The 25,484-nt window shown below is 38.2% G+C and overlaps 1 protein-coding gene across 1 annotated transcript in view; it reads left to right on the plus strand.

Annotated features, from left to right (window-relative positions):
* EFCAB5 (EF-hand calcium binding domain 5) overlaps positions 1-25,484 on the plus strand; it is a 114,550-nt gene that overhangs the window by 27,661 nt on the left and 61,405 nt on the right. Inside the window, exons 5-8 of the mRNA XM_033423317.2 lie at positions 8,099-8,666; positions 16,058-16,214; positions 18,608-18,656; positions 20,024-20,091. Coding sequence (XP_033279208.1) covers positions 8,099-8,666; positions 16,058-16,214; positions 18,608-18,656; positions 20,024-20,091 — 842 coding nt within the window. The remainder of the gene's footprint in view (positions 1-8,098; positions 8,667-16,057; positions 16,215-18,607; positions 18,657-20,023; positions 20,092-25,484) is intronic.

Raw genomic sequence — 25,484 nt, forward strand, 5'->3', positions numbered from 1 at the left:
CCCTTGCTGCTTTTAATATTTGTTCTTTGTATTTAATTTTTGATAGTTTGATTAATATGTGTCTTGGCGTGTTTCTCCTTGGATTTATCCTGTATGCTCTCTGTGCTTCCTGGACTTAACTATTTCCTTTCCCATATTAGGGAAGTTTTCAACTATAATCTCTTCAAATATTTTCTCAGTCCCTTTCTTTTTCCCTTATTCTTCTGGGACTGCTATAATGCGAATGTTGGTGCGTTTAATGTTGTCCCAGAGGTCTCTGAGACTGTCCTCAGTTCTTTTCATTCTTTCTCCTTTATTCTGCTCTGCAGTAGTTATTTCCACTATTTTATCTTCCAGGTCACTTATCCGTTCTTCTGCCTCAGTTATTCTGCTATTGATCCCTTCTAGAGAATTTTTAATTTCATTTATTGTGTTGTTCATCTCTGTTTACAGTTTGCTCTTTAGTTCTTCTAGGTCTTTGTTAAACGTTTCTTGTATTTTCTCCATTCTATTTCCAAGATTTTGGATCATCTTTACTATCATTATTCTGAATTCTTTTTCGGGTAAACTGCCTATTTCCTCTCCATTTGTTAGGTCTGGTGGGTTTTTGCTTTCCTCCTTCATCCACTGTGTGTTTCTCTGTCTTCTCATTTTGCTTATCTTACTGTGTTTGGGGTCTCCTTTTTGCAGGCTGCAGGTTCGGAGTTTCCATTGTTTTTGGTGTCTGTCCCCAGTGGCTAAGGTTGGTTCAGTGGGTTGTGTAGGCTTCCTGGTGGAGGGGACTAGTGCCTGTGTTCTGGTGGATGAGGCTGGATCTTGTCTTTCTGGTGGGCAGGTCCACATCTGTTGGTGTGTTTTGGGGTGTCTGTGGCCTTATTATGATTTTAGGCAGCCTTTCTGCTAATGGGTGGGGTTGTGTTCCTGTCTTGCTAGTTGTTTGGCATAGGGTGTCCTGCACTGTAGCTTGCTGGTCGTTGAGTGGAGCTGGGTCTTGGCGTTGAGATGGAGATCTCTGGGAGATTTTCGCCGTTTTATATTACGTGGAGCTGGGAGGTCTCTTGTGGACCAGTGTCCTGAACTTGGCTCTCCCACCTCAGTAGCACAGCCCTGATGCCTGGCTGGAGCACCAAGAGCCTGTCCTCCACACGGCTCAGAATAAAAGAGAGGAAAAAAAAAAAGAAAGAAAGAAGAAGATAAAATAAAATAAAGTAAAATAAAATAAAGTTATTAAAATAAAAATTTAAAAATAATTATTAAGAAAAAAATTTTTAAGTAAAAACAAAAAACGGACAGACAGAACCCTAGGACAAATGGTAAAAGCAAAGCTATACAGACAAAATCACACACAGAAGCATACTCATACACACTCACAAAAAGCGAAAAAGGGGAAATATATATATATATATCATTGCTCCCAAAGTCCACCTCCTCAATTTGGGATGATTCCTTGTCTATTCAGGTACTCCACAGATGCAGGGTACATCAAGTTGATTGTGGAGATTTAATCCGCTGCTCCTGAGGCTGTTGGGAGAGATTTCCCTTTCTCTTCTTTGTTTGCACAGCTCCCGGGGTTCAGCTTTGGATTTGGACCCACCTCTGTGTGTAGGTCGCCTGAGACCGTCTGTTCCCGCTCAGACAGGAAGGGGTTAAAGGTGCAGCTGCTTCGGGGACTCTGGCTCACTCAGGCTGGGGGGAGGGAGGGGTGCAGATGCGGGGCCAGCCTACGGCGGCAGAGGCCGACGTGACGTTGCACCAGCCTGAGGCGCACTGTGCGTTCTCCCGGGGAAGTTGTCCCTGGATCAAGGGACCCTGGCAGTGGCGGGCTGCACAGGCTTTCAGGAGGGACGGTGTGGATAGTGACCTGTGCTTGCACACAGGCTTCTTGGTGTCTGCAGTAGCAGCCTTAGCGTCCCATGCCCGTCTCTGGGGTCCGCGCTGATAGCCGCGGCTCGCGCCCATCTCTGGAGCTCTTTTAAGCGGCGCTCTTAATCCCCTCTCCTCGTGCACCAGGAAACAAAGAGGCAATAAAAAGTCTCTTGTCTCTTCTGCAGCTCCAGACTTTTTCCCGGACTCCCTCCCGGCTAGCTGTGGCGCAGTAGCCCCCTTCAGGCTGTGTTCACGCAGCCAACCCCAGTCCTCTCCCTGGGATCTAAGCTCCGAAGCCCGAGCCTCAGCTCCCAGCCCCCATCCATCCCCACAGGCGAGCAGACAAGCCTCTGGTCTGGTGCGTGCTGGTCGGCACCGATCCTCTGTGCGGGAATCTCTCCGCTTTGCCCTCCACACCCCTGTTGCTGCGCTCTCCTCTGTGGCTCCGAAGCTCCCCCGCTCCGCCACCAGAAGTCTCCACCCGCGAAGGGGCTTCCTGGTGTGTGGAAACCTTTCCTCCTTCACAGCTCCCTCCCACTCATGCAGGTCCCGTCCCTATTCTTTGTCTCTGTTTTTTCTTTTTTCTTTTACCCTACCCAGGTACGTGGGGAGTTTCTTGCCTTTTGGGAGGTCTGAGGTCTTCTGCCAGCGTTCAGTAGGGGTTCTGTAGGAGTTATTCCACATGTAGATGTATTTCTGATGTATTTGTGGAGAGGAAGGTGATCTCCGCGTCTTACTCTTCCGCCATCTTGAAGTTCCACCTGTAGGTAGAATTTAAAAGTATTCTTCAGAGTACTCTCAATAAAGCTAAGAAAGAAATTTTAATAAATAAAAAGAATTTTAAAATATTTATGGATAGCCTCCCCCAAAATGAGAATGAATAAATATATTGCAATGCAGTCATATAATGAAATATTATGGAGCAGTGAAAAACGAACACACTGGAGCTGCAGTTATCAATATAGATGAATTTCATAAACGTAATATTAAGTATTTAAAAGGTCACAGAATACACATATGAAATAATTTTTATAAAAATTAAAAACAAGAACAATATTATATTGCTTATATATAATATATACAAATGCAGAAAAATGATAAACATGAAATTCAGAATAGTGTTTCTATCAAAGTAGGGGTATTTGAGAGGTTTTAATATACAGGTAATTTTTTTCTTAAGCTAAGAGTAGATATATGGCTACTTATATCATCATTATATTTACAAGTCTCAAATATTTCATAATATATAAGATTTATAAAAACACTGCTCTAAGTTGAGGAGGTTCTGGTCTCTTACCCTTTTATTGCACTACTACTATTTATTGAGAGTTATTAATGATTGAAGCATGGCTCAATAACTACTTTCTGGTTATGTTAAAAACAGTGAGTATGGGGACTTCCCTGGCTGCCCAGTGGTTAGGACTGCGCCTTCCAATGCAGAGCTAAGATCCCAAATGCCTCGTGGCCAAAAAACCAAAACGAAAAACAGAAGCAGTATTGTAACAAATTCAATAAAGACTTTAAAAGTGGTCCACATTAAAAAAAAAATCTTTAAAAAAATAATGAGTATCAAAATAATTTACATATCTATTTCTTCTTTTCTCCTGAATCCACGAAGTAATAGAGGCAAAGAACTTTAACAGTGTGTGGCCCTAATCCTATTGTGGTTCAGTTTGACATTAATATTTTTTCAGTGGAGAGAAGCAAATTGACTAGTAGATAATATTTGAAAGACCTGGAACTACTTCATCTCCATGGCCATATCAGAAAAAACCTTAAGATTCTTACTAAGTTTTTCATTCCAATCACCTCAGCAATCGTGGCTGTAGAAAAAAACATCTGATAGCTTATTGATCAGAGCCTGAACTAGCTAGGTCCTGGGAACCTAATTATATTTCTATTATATATTAACAACAAACAATGAGAAAATGAAAATTTTAAAATACAATTTTAATGGCATAAAAAGCACTAAATATCTCAAAATAAATCTAACCAAAAATGAACAAAACCTGTACACTGAAACTATAAAACATTGTTAAAAGAAATTAAAGAAGACCTAAATAAATGAAAAAGTATACCTTATTCATGAAGTAGAAGACTTAATATTGTTAAGAAAGTAGTGCTCCCTCGATTGACCTCTAGATTCAGTGTAATTCTACCAAAAATTTGTGCAGGGTTCTGTATATGTGTCTGTGTGTATATAAAATAATTTGATTCTAAAATTTATGTAGAAATGCAAAAGACCTAGAAAAGCCAAGGAAATCTTGAAGAACAACAAAGCTGGGGGATTTATATTACTAAATATCAACATTTATAATTAGGTTACAGAAATTAGGACAGTAAGACATTGACATAAGGATAGACAAATAAGCCAATGAAATAGAGTCCAGTTGAAAGTCCTGTATTGAAAACAGGAGGTGTTTTCAATAATGATGCCAAAATGGAAAGTATGTATTTTTGAGTCCTACCTCACCCCACACATGCAAATAAATTCTACATGTATTGTAGATATAAATGTGAGTGATAAAACAGTAAGTAATTTTAGAAGATGACAGGAGAATATTCTCATGATTTGCTAATATTTTGTTGAAGATTTACATCTATATTCATAAGGAATAGTAGTCTGAAATTTTCTTTTCATGTGGTGTCCTTATCTGGCTTTGGTATCATATCTATGCTGGCCTCATAGAATGAGTTAGAAACTGTTATGTCCTCTTCAATTTGGGGGGAGGAGTGTTGTAAGGATAGGTTTTAATTCTTTAAATGTTTGATTAAATTCACTGGTGAAGCCATCTGGTCCAGGACTTTTCTTTGTTGTGAGGGTTTTGATTACTAATTTAATCTCTTTACTTGTTATGGGTCTGTTAAGATTTTCTATTTCTTTTTGAGTCAGTTTAGATATTTTTTGTGTATTTTTTGTCCATTTATTCTAGGTTATCCTTTTTATCTCTGTGAGATTGGTGGTAATGTTCCCACTTTCATTTCTTATATTAGTTTTTTTGTATCTTCACTCTTTTTCTCTTTGCCAGTCTAGCAATTTGTCAATTATGTTGATCTTTCCAAATAACCAACTTTTGGTTTCATTGATTTTCTCTGATGTTTTTATAGTCTCTATTTTGTTTATCTCCACTCTAATCTTTATTATTTCCTTCCTTCTGTTAGTTTTAGGTTTATTTTACTCTTCTTTTTCTAGTCCTTGAGGTGTAAACTTAGATTATTGATTTGAGATTTTTCATCTCTTTTAATGTAGTCACTTAACAGCTATAAATTTCCCTCTGAGCATTGCTTTCACTGTATCCCATAAGTTTTGGTATATTGTGTTTTCATTTTCATTCATCTCTAAGTATGTTCTAATTTCCCTTGTGATTTCTTCTTTAACCCATTGGTTGTTTAAAGGTGTGTTTTTTAATCCCACAGATTTCTCCTGTATCTTCAAAGAAGACACTTTGTATGATATTTATATTTTTAAATCTATTAGGATTTGTTTTGTGGCCTAACATATAGTCTCTCCTGGAGGATGTCCCATGTGCACTTGAGCAGAATGTGTATTCTACTGTTGTTGGGTGGAATACTCAGTGTAGATCTGTTAGAGCTGGTTAATTTTTGTTTATGGCATGAAGTATGGGTCCAACTTCATTTTTTTACATATGGATACCCATTTGTTACAGCACCATTTGCTGAAGAGATAATTTTTTCCCCATTGAATGATCTTGGCACCCTTGGCAAAAGTCAATTGGTCATATATTTATGGGTATATTTCTGCTCCAGGCTCATCTTGAATATTTCTTGCCCCAGTCCTAGAATCAGCCATTTTTTCAATGAGTCCTGATTTTTTTTAATTGGAGAATGCTGTTAGAAACCAAGGTCTGGGGACTTCCCTGGTGGCACAGTGGTTAAGAATCTGCCTGCCAATGAAGGGGACACGGGTTCGAGCCCTGGTCCGGGAAGATCCCACATGCCGCGGAGCAGCTAAGCCTGCACGCCACAACTACTGAGCCTGCACTTTAGAGCCCATGCTACACAACAAGAGAAGCCATCGCAATGAGAAGCCTGTGCACCGCAACGAAGAGCAGCCCCTGCTCGCCGCAACTAGGGAAAGCCTGCACGCAGCAACGAAGACCCAATGCAGCCAAAAATAAATAAATAAATAAATTTAAAATTTCAATCCTATTAAAAAAAAAAAAAAAGAAGCCAAGGTCTGAGCACTAGGTTTACAAGCTCTCGTAATTTTTAAAAATAATATAACTATATTTTTAATTTCCTCTAATTGCTCTGAGGATATTAATTACAGCTCTTTTAGAACTCCTTATATTTGTTCTATTAGTGGTGCTTCCTTGGATAGTATTAATCATTGCATTTGTTTAGTCATGGAGTTGGTTTTCGTTAAATATTTGGTGATCCTTATGTGTCTGTTTACATTTGCATTTGGGAATCCCTGTTTGCTTTTCTCTGGATGACGTTTCTGTTTTCTGTAGCCTGCTGCCAGTGATTGTGGAGGAGGGGTAAGATATGCAGACAGTGAAGTCTGTCAGCAATTCATTTTCTCTGTGTGTGGAGGCATTATTCTGCCTCTCTTGCCCGAATCCCCTTGTCCCATTTCAAGGGTGAATGCCTCTGGTGCCCGATGATTAGCTCAAATGGGGATGAAGATAGACAAAAAGGTCAGTCATTCCCCTGCTATCCGTATCTACACCCTTTAAACTTAAGGTGGCCCAGAGCTGCTCCCAAATTTCACAGTCATCTTCTGGATCTTTTTAGTCTTATAGTTTCTTTAATCAATCTAATCCCATCTACCTTATATTTTTCAGAGACCCTCAAAGTTTCTGAAGGCCCTCTTCATAATTGATTGTTAGCATTCTTTTTTTTTTTGGCTGTGCCACCTTAGTTGTGGCATGCAAGGATCTTCGTTGTGACATGAGGACTCTTAGTTGTGGCATGCATGTGGGATCTAGTTCCCCAACCAGGAATCAAACCCAGGCCCCTTGCATTGGGAGCGTGGAGTCTTACCCACTGGAGTCTTTGCCCACCAGAAAAGTCCTTTTTTTAAAATTAATTTTTACTGGAGTATAGTTGCCTTACAATGTTGTGTTAGTTTCTACTGGTTGTTAGCATTCTTATGTTCATATTAAAACACACACACACACACACAAACACACACACACCCTTTTCTATCATTTCTAGAGATTTTAGTAGGGAGGGCATGTAGGTCCTGACCTCAGTCCACTATCTTGGTCTAAAATCTCCAACATGAAAGAAGTTGGAAATATGAGAGTGGGAAGAAATATATTTATTGGGTTGGCCAAAAGGTTCATTTGGGTTCTTCTGTAACACCTTATGGAAAACCCCGAACAAACTTTTTGGCCAACCCAATACACGTACATGTCTGGTAGTCTCTCTTCACTGCCTACTCAGCAGACATTTTCCCACCTTTTGTCTGCCAATGGAACTTCAGTTTTGTAGCAGATGGAAATCACTTGATATCAGAGAATTTGGTCTAAACCCTGACCAAATTTGGTCTAAACCCTGACCAAGGAATAAATTATGATTGATCAAAACTATTCTCAATAACCCTTTTATCTTTACCAGCTATTGGCCTAGGGTGGGCATGTAACCTAATTAGGGCCAATGAAATGTAAAGGAAAGTCTTAGAGTGAGGAGTCTGGGATCTTCTCTTCTTGAATAATATAACAGAACCTCAAGAGGAGAAAGCCCCTTCGTTCTCAATCCTTTTCTCCTGTAAAGAAGTGATGCCTGGGCTTCCCTGGTGGTGCAGTGGTTGAGAGTCTGCCTGCCGATGCGTGCCCCGGTCCGGGAAGATCCCACATGCCGCAGAGCGGCTGGGCCCGTGAGCCATGGCCGCTGAGCCTGCGCATCCGGAGCCTGTGCTCCGCAACGGGAGTAGCCACAACAGTGAGAGGCTCGAGTACCAAAAAAAAAAAAAAAAAAGAAGTGATGCCTGGAGCTGCAATAGCTATCTTGTGATCCTGAGATACAAGCACAAAAAATGAATAAAGAACGATAGAAACATGCTAGGTACGTAATAAAAACACTGAGCTGTTGAATGGCTTCTGATTAAGAAAACAGTAAATGTCCTTATGGTTAAAGTCACTGCTGTCTGATTTTCTGTTACTTTTAGCTGTGTTCGAATATACCATGTAAATGGATGTAAAATAATTTTCTAATAATATTCTAAAGTAACATAGATTAAAATCTACTTCTAATATTTCTTACATTTCAATTTTTGTCCCCTCAGAATTAAACCTGGACCAGCCAAAAATCTCTACTTGTTCACTAGAGGACTCTAGAATCTCAAAGAATACTGTATTTAGAAAACCTGCAGAAGTGATTTTCAATTTAGATCAAACTGCACAAAATTCAAAGCTAGAACAGTCATGGAAGAAAAATCTTTTTGAAAGAGTGCAGGCAAGAGCCCAGGCAATGCAGCAGAAAATCATAGATAAGGAAAATCTGAAGAAGGAACTAGAAAAAAAGGCTGAAGAAAAACTCCCCGCGGATAATTTGGCCAAAGAGTGGTTTAATACTGAAAATATGACACTGAACACTCGTGCGTATTTACTCGACAAACTTCTACCCACCTTAGTTCCTGGAATGGAAAAAATGTTAATGCAAGTGGAAAAGAAAAAGCTTTTGGCAGAAGTTGATATTCCAACCAAGTTTGATCCAATTAACCATTTGGGGGAATACTTAATGAGAAACAACCCTAATTACATCAAAGACTCAGGAATGTCTGGTTATCAGAGGGTGATGAGAAATATTGCAGAAGACCTGAAGATAAACGTTCCAAGCACTACTTACAACAGGTACAGTTTGTTGTATTTTCAGTTGATGATCTAGCTCCTTATGTTGAAAAGCAAGTAGAACAGTAACATAATCATACAAATAGGACTTAAAGTAACTTTATAGTTCTTCAAAAAGTATTTATTGAGCTACTACTATGTGCTTCACTATTTATGAGGCACTGTGAAGACTAACAAGGTATATTAAGTAAGTTCCTTGTACTGATGAATTTAGTTATCTCACTAGGATCCCAAGTGTATATTTATTTGTTTATTATTTGTCTTCTTGCATTGGAAAGTAAGCTATATGAGAGGAAGGACTTTTTAAAATTTAACTTTTCAGATAGGTAATATGTTCGCCTGGTTCAAAAGCTGAAACGTATAAAGTGTTATATGTTAAAAACTTTCTCTCCCATTCTTTTCCTCCATCCACGCAGTGCTCCACCTCTGCTATAAATAGCTACTGTTCTTAGTTTTCAATGGATCCTTCCAGAGTTTCTTAGTGCATACATAAGCAAATGCAAATATACATTCTTAATTTTCTTCCTTTTATCCAAAGCATGTGAATGAGTTACAAATATTTTCCTGTTTTTCACCTGTCATTTATCTTGTGTCATGTATAGGATTTTTTATTTCTATGTGGTCAAATTTATTTACTTTTATTTTATGGCTTCTGGGCTTTGAGTCATTGTTACATTTCATTTCAAGATGTTAAAAGAATTGTCCCATGTTTTCTTCTGGAATTATTTTAATTTTAATTTAAAATATTGATCCATTTAGAATTTATCCTAGTGTAAGATTTAAAATATGTATCCAACTTTTTCTTTTCCAAATGGCTACATAGTGAGCCCAATAACAGTTACTGAATAGTCTATATTTGTTCTTTTCTAATCACTACTGTCTATTCTTGTGTGTTTACTTTTCAATATGAACTTTAGGATTCGTTCATCTACCTGAGAAAAAGAAGAGTGGGGGAGAGAGAACACCAAAAGAAACGTTATAGGAATTTTTATTGAAATAAGATTAAATTTATTCATTATCTTAGGGAAAATCAACATCTTTAATAATGACAAGTGTTTCTATATGAGAATACTTGTCTTTCCATTTGCTCATCTTATTCTGTATCAGTCAATGTTGTCTTAAAGTTGTTAGGAATATCATGAAAGAGTTAAAGTATTTAAAGATGCTTTCTTTGCTGAGATTATCAGAATTAGGGTTTCATCTTCCTCTGGCAAAAATCCAAGATCCATATGTCAACACAAGACAGTTTCAGGCATTTATAGAATATTCAGAAATCCTAGGGATGCTTTACAGCTTTTGACTTAAAGCTTGGATACCCAGCAATCTTAGCAAAAACCGTCCTGCTTTTAAATTCTCTGAACTATATCACTGTTTGTGTTGTTCTCAATCCATTAGAGAGCTTTGGAGAAGTCCGTTCATTTTAAGAATGAGTTTTCCTTACTTATGCTCAAGAAAAAGGACACATAATATTTTTGTTTGGTTTGTCAAGACTTTATCTTCTGGTGATAATGTTAAAGTGTCTGTTTGACTCAACCTGATCTGAAAATTTTTCATCTGCCTACTTCCCTGGACAAAAATGGATTCATCTTTGTTTGGTGTCTAAGTACGATAGATAGAGAAGACACTTCTTACTGATTCGGAACAATTTATATAGTGGTAGCCACTTATCTAAAAAATAAAATATCACTGCCATTTGTAATTTTACATATGCAATATACTTTCATTGCTTTCCCTCAGGGTTCCTGAAAGACAGGTATAGAATTGAAGTGGACTATAATTCTTACATGTAAATTTGCAAAACTGATAAGGAGGGTAGGTTTGTGTCATTTTGTTTTTCTTCATATTTTCTTTTCTTTTAGCATCTTTTCCCTCTGATTCTTGATCCCTCCAATTCTTGAGAATGCATATTCTATGTCACTACTGCCTTATTGTGAATTGATAATGAAAAATATTTGCACTTAAAGTAAGATTACAGGGCTTCCCTGGTGGTGCAGTGGTTGAGAGTCCACCTGCCGATGCAGGGGACACGGGTTTGTGCCCTGGTCCGGGAAGATCCCACATGTCGCGGAGCGGCTGGGCCCGTGAGCCATGGCTGCTGAGCCTACGCGTCCGGAGCCTGTGCTCCGCAACGGGAGAGGTTGCAACAGTGAGAGGCCCGCATACCGGAAAAAAAAAAAAAAGTAAAATTACAAACTTTTGATAGCTTGATTATGGTGATGGTTACACATATTTATATGTGTTGAAATTTATACAACTATGCACCAAAAAAGGTTAATTTTACTGTATGATATATTTTTTTAAAAGTTAAACATTAAAAAGGAAGTGTAGAGAAAGATTATTAGTGTTAGAATTTTACACTGTTGCAGAGAAGTACACTATTGCACACTATTTTCTATCATATTGCACACTATATTGCATGCCATCTTCTATCATATCTATATTTCCAACACTGAGCGAAGTATTTGGCATGAGTTGGGCCTCAATAAATATTTGTTAGATGAATGAATTAATAACTTAAATTTATTGAGGAGTCTTCACAGTCAATCAGTATTTATGGCATAATTATTCAGTGCTTAATGTTGAGCCATACCTTATACAAAAAAGAAATACAAAATTTGGTTCTTGTCATGAGGAGCTTATACACTCTAGTTGAGGAAATATGACTAAAACATAGCTAAATTTATCAAAATAGTTGTCCAAATAGCACTCTCCCTACTTCCTACACTTTTATCAACCTGTTCCATCTGGTCTTTTTTCCAGGCTCTCTTCAATAAATGTCACTTACCAATATGACAACATTCTCTCTGCTTCTAGGCCCAGTGGAAAGTTTGCAGTCCTCATCTTACTTGACCTCTTAGCAGTGTTCAATTGTGTTGGCCATTTCCTCCTTGAAATGCTGTTTCCCTTCCTTCCATGATATCATTCTTTACTAGTTTTCCCTCTACCTCTGTTTAATCCTTCTCAGTATCCTTTGCTGGTTCATTCTTTGCTACCTGATCTTCAAATATTAAGGTTCCTTAAGGCATAGTTCTCCTAGCACTCCATAATCCATCCCTGAGTGCCCTCATTACAACACATGTAACTATCTATTCAGAATGTGCACTTGGATGTTTCACGAGCATCTCAGTTTCAACAAGTCATTGTCTTAATTGATCATCCATCCAGATTTTTAAGCCAAAACCAGAGGGATCAACCTTGACACTTTCTACTTCCTCATTGATCACTTCCAGTCAATCATTAAGTCCTGCTGATTTTACCTCCTTCTTTCAAATCTATTCATTTCTGACCCTCCCCACTGCTGTCACCCTAGTCTAAGCTACCATCATCTGTCACCTGCAATATTGCAATAGTCTCCTAATTGTTATGTTTACATCCATTTTGCCCTCTTCCACTCTATCATTTACCTGTAACTGAAGTGATTTTTTTAAAGTTTAACGTTTTCATATTTTTCTCCAGTGTGAAACCTTTCAATGGTATCCCTTTATTCTTAGGATAAAAACCAAAATCCTTAACTAGGCCTATACAAACTTTCTTGTATGACCTGGTCTCTGACTTTCTTTCTAGCCCGGGCTCCCACCTCTCTCATTCTCACACTCTATACCCCAGGCATATAGGATTTCTTTCAGTTCTTCAAACATACTGTGCTTCTTTCCACTTCAGGATCTTTTCACATGTTGTTACTTCTTTCCCTTCCTCTTTATCTTATCCTCCCAGTCCTTCAGAGTTCAGCTCAAATACCACTTCGTCATGAATTTGGGTTGGGGTCTTCCCTTATAGGCTCTCTCATTGCATCCTGTGTTTCTTCTTCATCGCACTTATCAAAATTGTAATGGTTGTTTCTCCTGCTGTAATGTGAGCAGGAACTACATCTGTCATATTCACCATTGAATCCCCAGCATCTAACACTGTGTTGTGTAAGTAATGCTCAATAAATATTTGTTAAATGAATTAACTGACATATTCTAATCTGGCTTAGAATGATGAAAGTTTTCTTGTTTTTTTTTTGATACATAAGATTATTTGGAGATATGTCTTAATTTGGAGTAATTGAGTATTTAATTTTGAAATCTCTATGATTAATCATCTGTACTTAAGTGGGAGGCTATAATAAATGTTCTTCATCATTTTATAAAATTCCAAATAGGCCTAATTATTTAGCTGTTCAAATATCATTGATTAACCAGTAACTTAGATTTTTCTTAAGTCATTGAACCTTATGTCAGGAACTTCATTTCATAATAAGCTGTATATTGAATAAACAGAAGAAAATGTGTTAAGTACAATAACTAAGTAGACACATATCATATATGTATTTTTATAGGAATACTCATCACAGGAATAATGTGGACATGCTCCAAGAATGGCAAGAAGTCCAATTTAGCTCTGTGAAACTAAGACCATCAGAGCTTAAAAACAAACAAACAAACAAAAGCTGAGTTTATTAACTTGCCAGGCAAAGGAATCTACACCAGTGAAGAATTCACTGACTAGTTTGCTGAAGGGGAAAATTCTGGAGTTTTTAAGTGTTAGGAAGGGAGCTTTATAGTGGTTATAACAACTGAAGACGATCACACTGTATATAGGACAGAGTGAGTCCATAGGTTTGTACATGATTGATTAAAACAAGTTCTATTGTTTAGCAGTTGAGAAAGAGTCCTCCCTTAGGTCTAGTAATGGTCTGGTGTACTGGGGTCACTCAAAGTTCATGGTCAATTATGCACTTAAGCTGGTTAGAACCAGTTTTTATGAAATACAACATTCATTTTTGATATAATCTAGGCAAATACTCTGAGTGGAAGATTTTCCATACACAGCTTGAATGGATGGATAGGATTTGGATTGTCACAATTAGGGTAAGGAAGCATTTTTACTTCTTTAATCAGTTAGATTTATACTGTACTTTTCTTTAAAAAAGCTCAAAACAGTTGTTAAGATGGCAAAACTGTTTCGTTAGTTAGCTTTTGCTGCATAACAAAATACCTCAAAACTCAGTGGCTTAAATAAACAATCATTTATTTGCTCATGATTTTGGACTGGGCTCATGGCTCATCTCTGATCCACATGGTATCAGTTGGACTCACTCATACATTGCGGTAAAATGGCAATGATAGTCTTAGTCATTTGTCTATTAGTTGGCTGACTGTTGGTAAAAGCAATGGAGGTAACTGGATCATCATCCAGCAGGCTAGCCAAGGCTTATTTCCAAGGTGGTGGTAGAAGTGCTCTTAAGTTCAATACAAGAGAGCAAACCCCAATGTTTAAGTACTTTTTCTTCCAGTTTTATTGTGATATAATTTATAGCACTTTTCAACTTTCTGCTTCCATCATGTTTGCTAATGACCCATCGGCTAAAGCAAGTCACATGGCCACAGACAGACACAAGAGATGCAGAAATAGACTCCAGCTCATAATGGGAAAAGCTGCAAAGTTACACTGCATACAGACAGACATGCATACAGGAATGGGAAGAATCTGTGATAATTTTTGCATTTTACCACACTGCAGGTTTTTTTCTTTCAGGTCTCCTTAAATGTGGATTTATACTTAGAATCTGCTTACAGATTATGGCTACCCTACACTACCCAAAGTTATGAGTTTTGGATGCTATGGAATTCTGTTGATTAATTTAGATATCCTCTTGAGATAATGCAGACCACTAAAGAGAAATTTTATTCAGTCCCTGAATGAGTTACCTAGTAAATTAAAAATCCATCTGGATTATATTTGGAGTCTCATGTGCAGTAGCCCTGAAGCACAAAACTAAGTTTTGTTTCTAAATGTGGGCATTAATAAGAGGGAGGAAATGATGTCTGAACTGAGACCTAAAGGACGTGGAGGATCGAGTCAAACAAAGAGAGGGAGGAAGGCTTTTCAGGCAGATGGAAATAGGACAGAAACTCAATTTTGTTAATCTATGTTGATTAATACACATGAGAATCTGGAGACACCGAGTACTTATTACACAATATCACTTACTTATCTGTTCTGCAGTGGACCCTAAGCTTTATAATGGCAGAATCTATAGTAGGTGCTTGATAGATGTTTGTGTAACGAGTAAATAAGTAACTGACTTAGTGAGTGAGTGTGAATGAGTGAATAATGAGAAAAAGCTAGAAGAAGGATGCAGACACAGAACAGAAAATCATGCAGAAAAGACAGAAGTTGAGGAGAGTGCTGTATAGAGACAGGGGAAAGGGGAGAGGAGGATAGAGAGAGAGGGAGAGAGGGAGAAAGATAAAGCAGCAGGGGGAGAAAGAGTAGGGGAAGAGCAGAAGAAGAGCCAGCCAAGAATAGACTGGGGGTTCTGAGATAAGTGATGGCGGTTTGGCTAGTTAGTAGTCGCATTAGAGGAACTTAGCACATCCTTTAAAATGCTAATTAATCTTCCAGCAGTTCAGAAACAAGCCCTTCTGCACTATTTAACAACTTGCCTATTTTTATTTTCAAACTTCAAAGTTTATTTTTGAAGGCTTCTTTTCTTAGAGAATTTTGAAGGCCTTATATGGGCATAAAGTAATGATTTAGATTTTAGTTGTTTCTTTTGGATTATTGGAGTTCTCCAGTTTACCGGTTCTTACTGAGAATTCTTTTGCATTTCCAAATCTGTCAGATTGCCCTAGTCTCTCTTCTTTGAAAGATGAAGACCTGACTCAAACATTACTTGAAAATTGTATTTGAAACCAGCAGCTATTTTTATTATTCTGAACCATTTTGGTGTTTCAATCAAAACCAGTTTTGGGGTTTTGAAGTCCTAGTAGGGATGATAAACATAGGAATGACTAAAATCACATTCTTCCCCCATTTTCAACCTGGGTGATGCAACTCTGTCTGAGTACAAGTTAGCTGTCATGCTCAGAGGCTGTCAAAAGTATTTGACTCCGGCCGGATAAAAGAAATTGACAATAAATTTTCCTAGACAGAAATCAGAAGTTTGGTCCAAGGCATCAGAATTACCTGAGATGCTTTTCATAAATGCAGTTTCCAGGCTCCCACCCTAGACTTGGAATTAGAGTCCTTCCAAGATGATTTACGTGTCCAGGGAAAAAAGAGGCCCACCACCTTGAGGCTTTAGTGCGTTCAACCTTACTTTTATATGTGGCAGGTTCTAGAGCTATTCTTAGTGCTTCTTAAGTACAGTATTTAGTTGAGTAAAATAAGGCCTACCTCTATAAAAAGTCAAATAATAGTAGAAGGCAGCTTATCATTAATGCCAAATTCAGTATGTGCTGGGGGAAGGAGGGATCCCTACAGGCTTGAATGAAGGAAAATTTCACGGAAAAAGACAGATCCAAAGTTTAAATGAGGCTCTGAACTCCTGTATTCTGCCATTTGAACAATCTGAGTCAAATCCAGTGGTCTCAACTTGACATTTCTTCTGTTTCTACATCCTTCAGAGTATCCAGGATGAAGGAGAATATTAAACAGAAACGAGAACAAATAGAATGCATGAACAAAGTCAAAGCCAAGGTGGCCAACACATGGAAACAGGCTCTGCAGGAACAGTTCAATGAGTGGATTCTAGACCCCAAAGGAATGATTCCTATGATAGTGGTAAGGAAGAGGGTATCTGTGAAGGGTAGGTGGAATGGGTGATAAGAGGGTGATTGCTAGATACTGAGCAGAGTGCTAGAAACCTCCCTCTAAATTTTTGGTCCTGCTGATGTAAGTCTAGCCCATGAAAGTCAATTTCTTCAATTTTCTCTTGAACATTAAAAAGAAAATTCTAGGTAGATTTCCAAAATATTGACTCTGGCTGAATTTCACAAACTCTTCCTTACAGACAGACATAGCTTTCGTTTGTTTTTTGTATGTGTGTGACTAATTACTTCTATGGACTAAAAGACCATATCCTTTTTTGGGGGGGAGGCCGTGCCACACGGCTTGTGGGATTTTAGTCCCCTGACCAGGGATCAAACCCAGGCCCTCGGCAGTGAGAGCACAGAGTCCTAACCACCAGACCGCCAAGGAATTCCCTAAGAGACCATGTCTTTAGCTCTGAAAAATAACTGTACTCTAAGAGTTATATATGTTCTCTTAGGTGTATATAGATGTGAGAATAATTATTGGTTAGATACAATACCAAGCATATTTCCAGTTGCTAAAAATAGACCAAGGAAGACAAGCCACAGACTGGAAGAAAATATTTGCAAAAGACATACCTGATAAAGAACAGTAATATACAAATAACTCTTAAAATCAACAATAGGAAAACAAATAACAGATTTTAGAACGGGCAAAAGACCTGAACAGACACTTCACCAAAGATATATAGGTGACAAATAAGCATATGAAAATGTGTTCCACATATGTCATCAGGGAAATGCAAATTAGAACAGCAGTGAGATACCACTACACACCTATCAGAATGGCCAAAATCCAGAACATTGACAACACCAAATGCTAGCAAAGATGTGCACCAACAGAAACTCTCATTCATTGTTGGTAAAATAAAAAAAGGTGTGGTCACTTTGGAATACAGTTTGGCAGTCTCTTATAAAACTAAACACACTCTTACCATACAATCAAGCCATGGTAGATGGTCCTTTGTATTTACCCAAAGGAGTTGAAAATTTATGTCCACACAAAAGCCTACACATGGATGTTTACAGCATAATTGACAAAACTTGGAAGCAACCAAGATGTCCTTCAGTGGGTGAATAATAAATAAATGTGGTACATCCAGATAGTGAAATATTATTCTGTGCTAAAAAGAAATGAGCTATCAAGCCATGAAAAGACATGGAAGAACCTTAAATGAATATTACTAAGTGAAAGAAGCCAATCTGAAAAGGCTATATACTGTATGATTCTAACTCTATGACTTTCCAGAAAAGGTAAAATTATGGAGGCGGTAAAAAGATCATTGGTTTCCAGGAGTGAGGAGGGGAAATAAGGATGAATAGGCAGAGCACAGAGGAGTTTTAGGGTGGTGAAGCAATTCTGTACAATACCATAATAATGGATACATGTCATCATATAATTTTCAAAACCCATAGAATGTATAACACTAATGTAAACTATGGACTTTGGGTTATGAGTTTCCAGTGTAGGTTCATTGATGGTAACAAATATACCATTGTGATGGGGGATGTTGGTAGTGGAGGAAAGCTATGTATGTGGTGGTCGGGGGCAGGGAGTCTATGGAAACTCTCTGTACTTTCTGGTCAATTTTTCTGTGAACCTAAAACTTCCCTGAAAAATAAAGTCTTATTTTTAAAAAATGGACCAAGGAACTTCCCTGGTGGCACAGTGGTTAAGGATCCGCCTGCCAATGCAGGGGACGTGGGTTTGAGCCCTGGTTCAGGAAGATCCCACATGCTGTGGAGCAACTAAGCCCGTGCGCCACAGCTACTGAGCCTGCACTCTAGAGCCTGTGAGCCACAACTGCTGAGCCCACATGCCACAACTACTGAAGCTCTTGCACCTAGAGCCCGTGCTCCACAACAAGAGAATCCACCGCAATGAGAAGCCTGCGCGCCACAACGAAGACCCAATGCAGCCAAAAATAAATTATAAAAATAAAAATAATAAATAAAAATTAAAAATGGACCAAGAAGAGCTCAGAAATTTTGTTTTTAGTCATTGAAGACAAGAATTATAGAGGATTCTTTGGATTGCCAAACTGGTTGCCAAATTTGCCTTAGCTCCGTCATGCCCAATGTCTGAGTGTTGTTAGAAATTTCCTTAGAGGGGGCAAATGGGATCTGCTCAGCATCCTAGTTCTCACACAAAAATGTTGAAAATCAGTGAGGAAATATATGCAAAAGCATTTTATATACTTTGAAATCTGCTATAAACTAAATGTTAATTATTACTATTTCTGTCCCTGGGTTAGAAGAATTACCTAGGACTTAAATTAAAAGACTACAGATGGCTTTTAGTCTAAAATACTTAATATATGCTAATTGAAAAGTAGTATATGGTCTCTTTTCTTTGATTTGCAGATTCAGAATGTCCTTCATGAATTTTTTCAAAATCCAGATTTCCAGCTTGGTAAGCCTGCCTGTTACTGCAGTGTTTATATTTTTCTCTGTCCTTTTTTTTGAGGGTGGAGGGATGCTGAATAAAGATGAAGAGTCATGTAGTCAAGCTCTTTTGCTCTTTTCAGTTGGAGAATGTAGAAAAGCAGAGATGCAATCAGTGATTTTTAATTCTTTCAGTCGAGTGCCCCATTTTATTACAACTATTTTGTAATAACCCTTTATTATCCTATCAAATTCCTAGAAAATATTGCTTACATACACAGAATTTTAAAAGAAAGATATGTCATAACTGTGATATGAAGGAGAGATACAAGTAAAGACATAAGAAAATTAAATTGTGCTGTATTTCAATATATAAATGCTTAGTTACAACTTCGCTAAAAGACATATGGAATAGTCAGACATTTGTACCTATTTATAATGAATATTTAGACATAAGAAAAGTAAAATTATATCCAATCAGTCATACTCTTTGTATCTGGCATTTTGAAATAAGAGCAAAATGAATGGATTTTTATATACATGTAGAATCCTCGGGCTTCTCTGGTGGCGCAGTGGTTGAGAGTCTGCCTGCTGATGCAGGGGACACGGGTTCGTGTCCCAGTCCGGGAAGATCCCACATGCCGCGGAGCGGCTGGGCCCGTGAGCCATGGCTGCTGAGCTTGCGCGTCTGGAGCCTATGCTCCGCAATGGGAGAGGCCACAACAGTGAGAGGCCCGTGTACCACAAAAAAAAAAAATAAACTTTTTATGTACCAGCCCATAATAGGCAGGAAGAGTTATTCTTAGAAGTAGGAGAGGAAACCAGTGTATTAATTCTTTTATCATGAGCTTTCATACAATTTATGTGTCCTAGTAAGGTCAATAAGGATCATGTAATTGTCATATCAAATAGAGGTTTATTATTTCAAGTTTTGCTGTTTATATTTTTGTATTATTTGAATCTTTTACCAAAAGAATATATTCATATTTATTTAATTTTTAAAATATTAAAGACAAAATTAAGTATTTAAAAGGAAAGTTTGTGGAAGTGTTGTGTTTTAGGACCTTATAGCATAAATGCTAGCATAAACCAACACAGATATTTTTGCAGTCTTTTATACTATTGATGAGCCTATTTATTTCTGCTTTATCTTGACATGGTCATCAAAAATTTAGGCATGTTCTTTAGTGTTTGAGTTGCTTAGTTAAATAGAAGTCAGGAAAAATAATAATTTTGTAGTAATTGGAATGTTACCCAACTATATATCATTTACTCTATTATAAATATTGATGGACATTAAGACTTTTATGTTCTTTTGGAGTACTATGATATGAATATAAAATATGAATGTATCACAACCAAACTATCAAATAACCTTTGTTCCATAATTAAAAGCATGCTGCCAACAATTGGATATTGCTGACTCAATGGAACCAAGACTGAACAAAATGGAATTTATAGAAGTAAGTTACATTATTCATTATTTGAATCAAATTATTTTGCCAGTTTCAGTTGTCTTTTGGTGGATGTCACACATACATTAACTTAAATGAAAGCATAAAAACTTATTTTATCGATTCTAAGATGTACACTTTAAAATATTTTAACCCCTCTGAAGTTAGGTTACATCTTATAATCAAAGGCATGTTGCAACTTCTTTCAGTCAGTGGTACTCATGATGCGTGTGAAAAACTTCCACTGACACCTTCGGGTAGGGCCAAGAAAAACCAGCTTGTTCTATTCAGTGAAATCTGGTTCTACAAATAATAATGAGGTTTCAAACTTACAAAGCATTTCCTATGGGCCAGGTGCTGTCCAAAGCTATCCATATATTAACTCAGGTAATCTCAGCAATCCTTATTCCTACTTTTATAGATAAAGACACTAAGGTACAGAAAAGGTAAGTAACTTGTACAAGGTCTCAAAATTAGTGGAGCTAGGGAAATTTGTATTCAGGCAGTTTGGCTTAGAAGTCTACATAAAATTACACCTGAGAAAGTATGATTCTACTGTAGTGGAATAAGCAAAAGAAGCAATTTAATAGTACCAGGGTCCTAAGTCTTCTATAGCCTGCTTTTATATTTTTTCATGTCTCTCCTCTAATTCCCCTTGTTTTTCTCTGAGTCCCAGAGTCAAGGTAACTTTCTCCTCCTCTCTTATACCCTGGCTCCATGGAAGGTGATGACTATGCACTATATACAATTTCAAGGTTCTATATGAAGGATTTCTGGAATCCTTGAAATGATTATCATACAGATAAGTATTTGTCAATCCTGTCTCAATTATGTTCTGTTTTCTTAGATTCTGTATTTGTCTATTTGGCATCCATTAGTCACAGGGCCAAACTAATGGCCAAAGTTGTTTATATGTCCTCCGTGATCCAGAGCACATACTCTAAACCACCTCCTTATTTAAATCTCACTCACCAAACCAATATTTCCCCTGCACTAAATCAACCCAGGGCCAGATAGATACCAGATAACTAGGGACTGCCCCTGTACCCCAAGGCCTGCTGAGATTATTCAAGCTAGCCAATCCTAAACTGTTTACTCTGCCCTACCTTGCCTTTCCTGAGGAAATCCCAAAAACGGCTCTGGCCTAGGCTTTCCACTTACTCCTGCTTCTGCCTCCAGACCCAAACCTGGTGCTCCCTCTGTGGCTTTGCATGGCATGACATGCTCCCTTCTCTTGGAAACTGTAAATAATAAAAAAAATCTTCTGTCAGTGACATTAGCTTCCCCATGCCAACACTCAGCCATCTCCATAAACTATTGGATTGGCCAAAAACTTCTTTCGAGTTTTTCCATAACCCAAATGAACTTTTTGGCCAACCCAATAAAATCTTGTGAGCGCAAATGAGAAAAGTTACTCAAAGAAAAATATGCAGAAGAATAAACTATAGTATTTAAATGGTTTAGAAAAAGTCAAGGCTTTATCACTTTAATGTAGTAATAAATGTAACTTAAATATCTTTGCAAGACACTGATTCTAGATGCTACTTGCCTTTTTGTCTTATACTAGTTTCCCTAAAATGGGGCAATTTAGAAAATTTTCTTATTTTTTAAAATATATAAGTAATACTATATGAATTTTATGGTATGTGAATTATATCTCAGTAAGAAAGTAATATTCAGTTTAGAAAATTAAAAATATAAAGAAGAAAAAATTTTTAATCCATAATTCATTTTAATGGAAACATTATAATATAATTATTATAATTTATTTAATCATTTATTTATTGTTGGACATTTCTCATTATTCACTATAAATATGATGATTAACATCTGCATATAAACTTTTGTTTACAGCTTGATGTGGACTGAATTATGCCCCCTGCAAATTCACATGTTGAATTCCTAACCTTCCCAATGTGATTTTTTTTTAGGAGATAGGGCTAACAGAGGTAATTAAGGTTAAATGAAGTCATAAAGGTGGAGTTCAAATCCGATAGGATTGATGACCTTATAAGAAGAGAAAGAGAGAGACCTCTCTCTCTTTCTACATGCATGCACTAAGGAAAGGCCATGTGAAGACATAGCAAGAAGGCAGCCATTTGAAACCCAAGAAGAGAGCCTTCACCAGACACCAACCCTGTTGGCACCTTGATTTTGGACTTATCAGCCTGCAGAACTGTGAGTAAATACATTTCTGCTGTTTAAGCCGCCCAGTCTGTGGTACTTTGTCATGGCAGCCCGAGCTAAGACACAGTAATTTCCTTAGAATAGGTTCCCAGAAAGAATTACTAGGTCAAAGAATAAACATTGGAAGGATCTGGGTATCTATTGTCAAACTGTGCTTTTGATTATACTGATTTGTTCTCCCATTAGCAATATGTGAGAGCTTTCGAAGCACCATATTCTCACCAATAGTGGGCATTATTGCATATAAGAAATCTCTGCAATTTAATGGCATTTTGTTTTTTAACTTTTATCTTTTTGATTACTAATGAGGTTAAATATTTTTCTGTGCAATTAAAATTTTTTTCTTCTGTGAATTATCTGTTCACATCCTTTGCCCATCTTACCTATTGATGTTTATTTTTTCTTATGGAATTGTAAATGCTCTTTATGTACTAAAGACATTACCGTTTATGCTGTAAATTGCATGTATTTTTCAAGTTTTTCCAATTGTTTAAAAAATTTTAATGTGTTTTCTAACTTCCAAAAACTTTTTTTTTTTTTGTGGTACACGGGCCTCTCACTGCTGTGGCCTTTCCTGCTGCAGAGCACAGGCTCTGGATGCGCAGGCCCAGCGGCCACAGCTCACGGGCACAGCCGCTCCGCGGCATGTGGGATCTTCCCAGACCAGGGCACGAACCCGTGTCCCCTGCATTGGCAGGCGGACTCTCAACCACTGTGCCACCAGGGAAGCCCTAATTTCCTGGACTTTTTGAACTCCATGAATTCCCTTTGTTTTGGTAAAGAATTTCCTAATAATCTGTTTCAAGAGAAGTCTGAGAGATAAGTATGTCTAAATTTTTCTTGGTACATTTTAAGGCAGAGATTACCTTGAGTTGTCAAAAAGTGCCCATAATTTTTTTTGATAATAGTCCCACAAATGGCTGTATGCCCCTCTCCAAAAAAAGTTTCTGTAGGTTGATGGGTTGTTTGGAACTTGAAACCCATTTTCCAAATAGAAGTAATATTTTATATAGTGGTCGGGGTCCTTGTTTTCAAAGTTCCTGAAATGGAGTTCTTAATAATCATTAAGTAACTATTTCTGTGGGGGAAAGTGCTACCTGAAGAAGAGGGCAGGGCTTCCCTGGTGGCACAGTGGTTGAGAGTCCGCCTGCCAATGCAGGGGACACGGGTTCGTGCCCCGGTCTGGGAAGATCCCATATGCCGTGGAGCGGCTGGGCCCATGAGCCATGGCCGCTGAGCCTGCGCGTCCGGAGCCTGTGCTCCGCAACGGGAGAGGCCACAGCAGTGAGAGGCCCACGTGCTGCAAAAAAAAAAAAAAAAAAAAAAGAAGAGGGCATCACCATGCACTACCAGGGAAAGGAACTTCCTTATTTCTAATCCATTGGTGATGACTATATACGAGACCTTTAGTATGACAAGGTTCATGGAGTAAAGGGTAAGGATGGCCTCAGGTAGAAGAGAGCCTCCGAAGACCCCACAGTGAGGAACTGAAGGAGGCTGTCCTCTTATCAATGCAGATCATCCTTTCCCACCTCTGGGGGGTCCAGAGATTGACACACTTCTATTTCTACTGATACTAGCAATCGGCCCTTGACTGATGGATGTTCTTTCCCTGATGCAGTTTCACAGTTAGTCCCCTAAACCAGGGGTCCCCAACCCCCAGGCCGCACAGCAGGAGGTGAGAGGCCAGAGAGCCAGCGAAGCTTCATCTGCCGCTCCACATCGCTTGTATTACCGCCTGAACCAACCTCCCTCCAACCCCCCGCCATGGAAAAATTGTCTTCCACAAAACCGGTCTCTGGTGCCAAAAAGGTTGGGGACTGCTGCAACTGTTGCCTCAAAGTAATACAAAGTATAGATTTCTCAGACAAGAGTGAATCCTTTTAAAGAACTATTCTCTAGGGGTATGTGGCCTACTTATCAGTTCTGCTCACTCTAGGCACCAGAATCTTGACTCAGATTGTCATTTGTGTTCACCATTCCCAGTTATTTGTAACAAACGTTTAGGTGTTCTTTATCTTGTAATTATCTAAATACAACAGAAGTATAAAGAATGGGTGAATGCATACCACAGAATAATAACTCTCTATATAGTTTGCTTTATGTTTGTCCCAGTGGATTGGAGATGAAAAGATGCCACAGACACAACGCCTGCAAAGTTTCGTTTACAGATACTTACAGAGAAAGTTTGTTATATAAAGCAGGATACAACACAGCATGCTTCCAGAGGATCCCTCGAGTTCCCCACAGGGATTAGACTATTGGCATGAATCAGAGTAGAGGGTTTCAAACCATCCTGGTTTGCCTGGGACTGAGGGATTTCTCAGTATATGGGACTTTCAGTGCTTAACCAGGAAAGTTCCAGGCAAAGTGAGTCAGTTGGTCACCCTAATTGAGGAGCTTACTTTGCTTACTTTGCTTTTCTTTTTCCTTATCTCCCACCTGATCATTGTGGATGATCTCCACGTATCTACCTGCTCACCAAGGACAAGTGAAAACAACCCAACACCTTCCTGTTTACTGTGGAACTGGCTAAGGTTGAGGGTCAGTTTCCCAGCAGCATCCTTCAGTAGACATAGGCTTCAAGCAGTCTGAGGTCTACACCTGAATTATAAAATGGGCTTAAGAATAATTATATACAAAACTGCAATTTACTATACAGTGGGATTCAGATGTTAAGTTTTGATTCTGCCACACTGAGGAACCAGTGTATCCCTTGGCCAGGTGTAAATAAGAGCCAGGCCTCTGCCTAGACTCTCTTTTATGGGATTCTTTGTTCTTGCTCCAAAGTGGTCTGCTTTGAGATGGTCACTTCCTTATGCTCAGTTGTTTTATATCAATCAGACAGTCTGAGGCCTTCAAACTGACACAGCTCAAAGTTTAAACTTTAAATAGAGAGGCTTCATCAGCTGTACCCAAAGATTATACTTTAACATATTCTACTAAGTCCAGGCTGTGCATTTTCCTTGAGATGGTATGCATCTGAGTGGCTTTCTATTCTCTCTAGTTCAACTGTATTTTGTAATTTTTGTTTGTTTTGTTTTGCTCATTTTGTTTTCCATGTGCTTTGAGCTATGGCAGAGAAGGACAGAAGATGGAAGAATGATGGCTTTGGGAGAGGTAGAGGCAGCAATATGTTGTGAAACTACCTGAGGAAACCTTAGGAGGAAACAAGGGAATTTTAAACCAGGGAAATGGGAGAGCCTATGGTAAAC

The sequence above is a fragment of the Orcinus orca genome, chromosome 19 (genome assembly GCF_937001465.1).
Source record: "Orcinus orca chromosome 19, mOrcOrc1.1, whole genome shotgun sequence".
Taxonomy (NCBI): Eukaryota; Metazoa; Chordata; class Mammalia; order Artiodactyla; family Delphinidae; genus Orcinus; species Orcinus orca.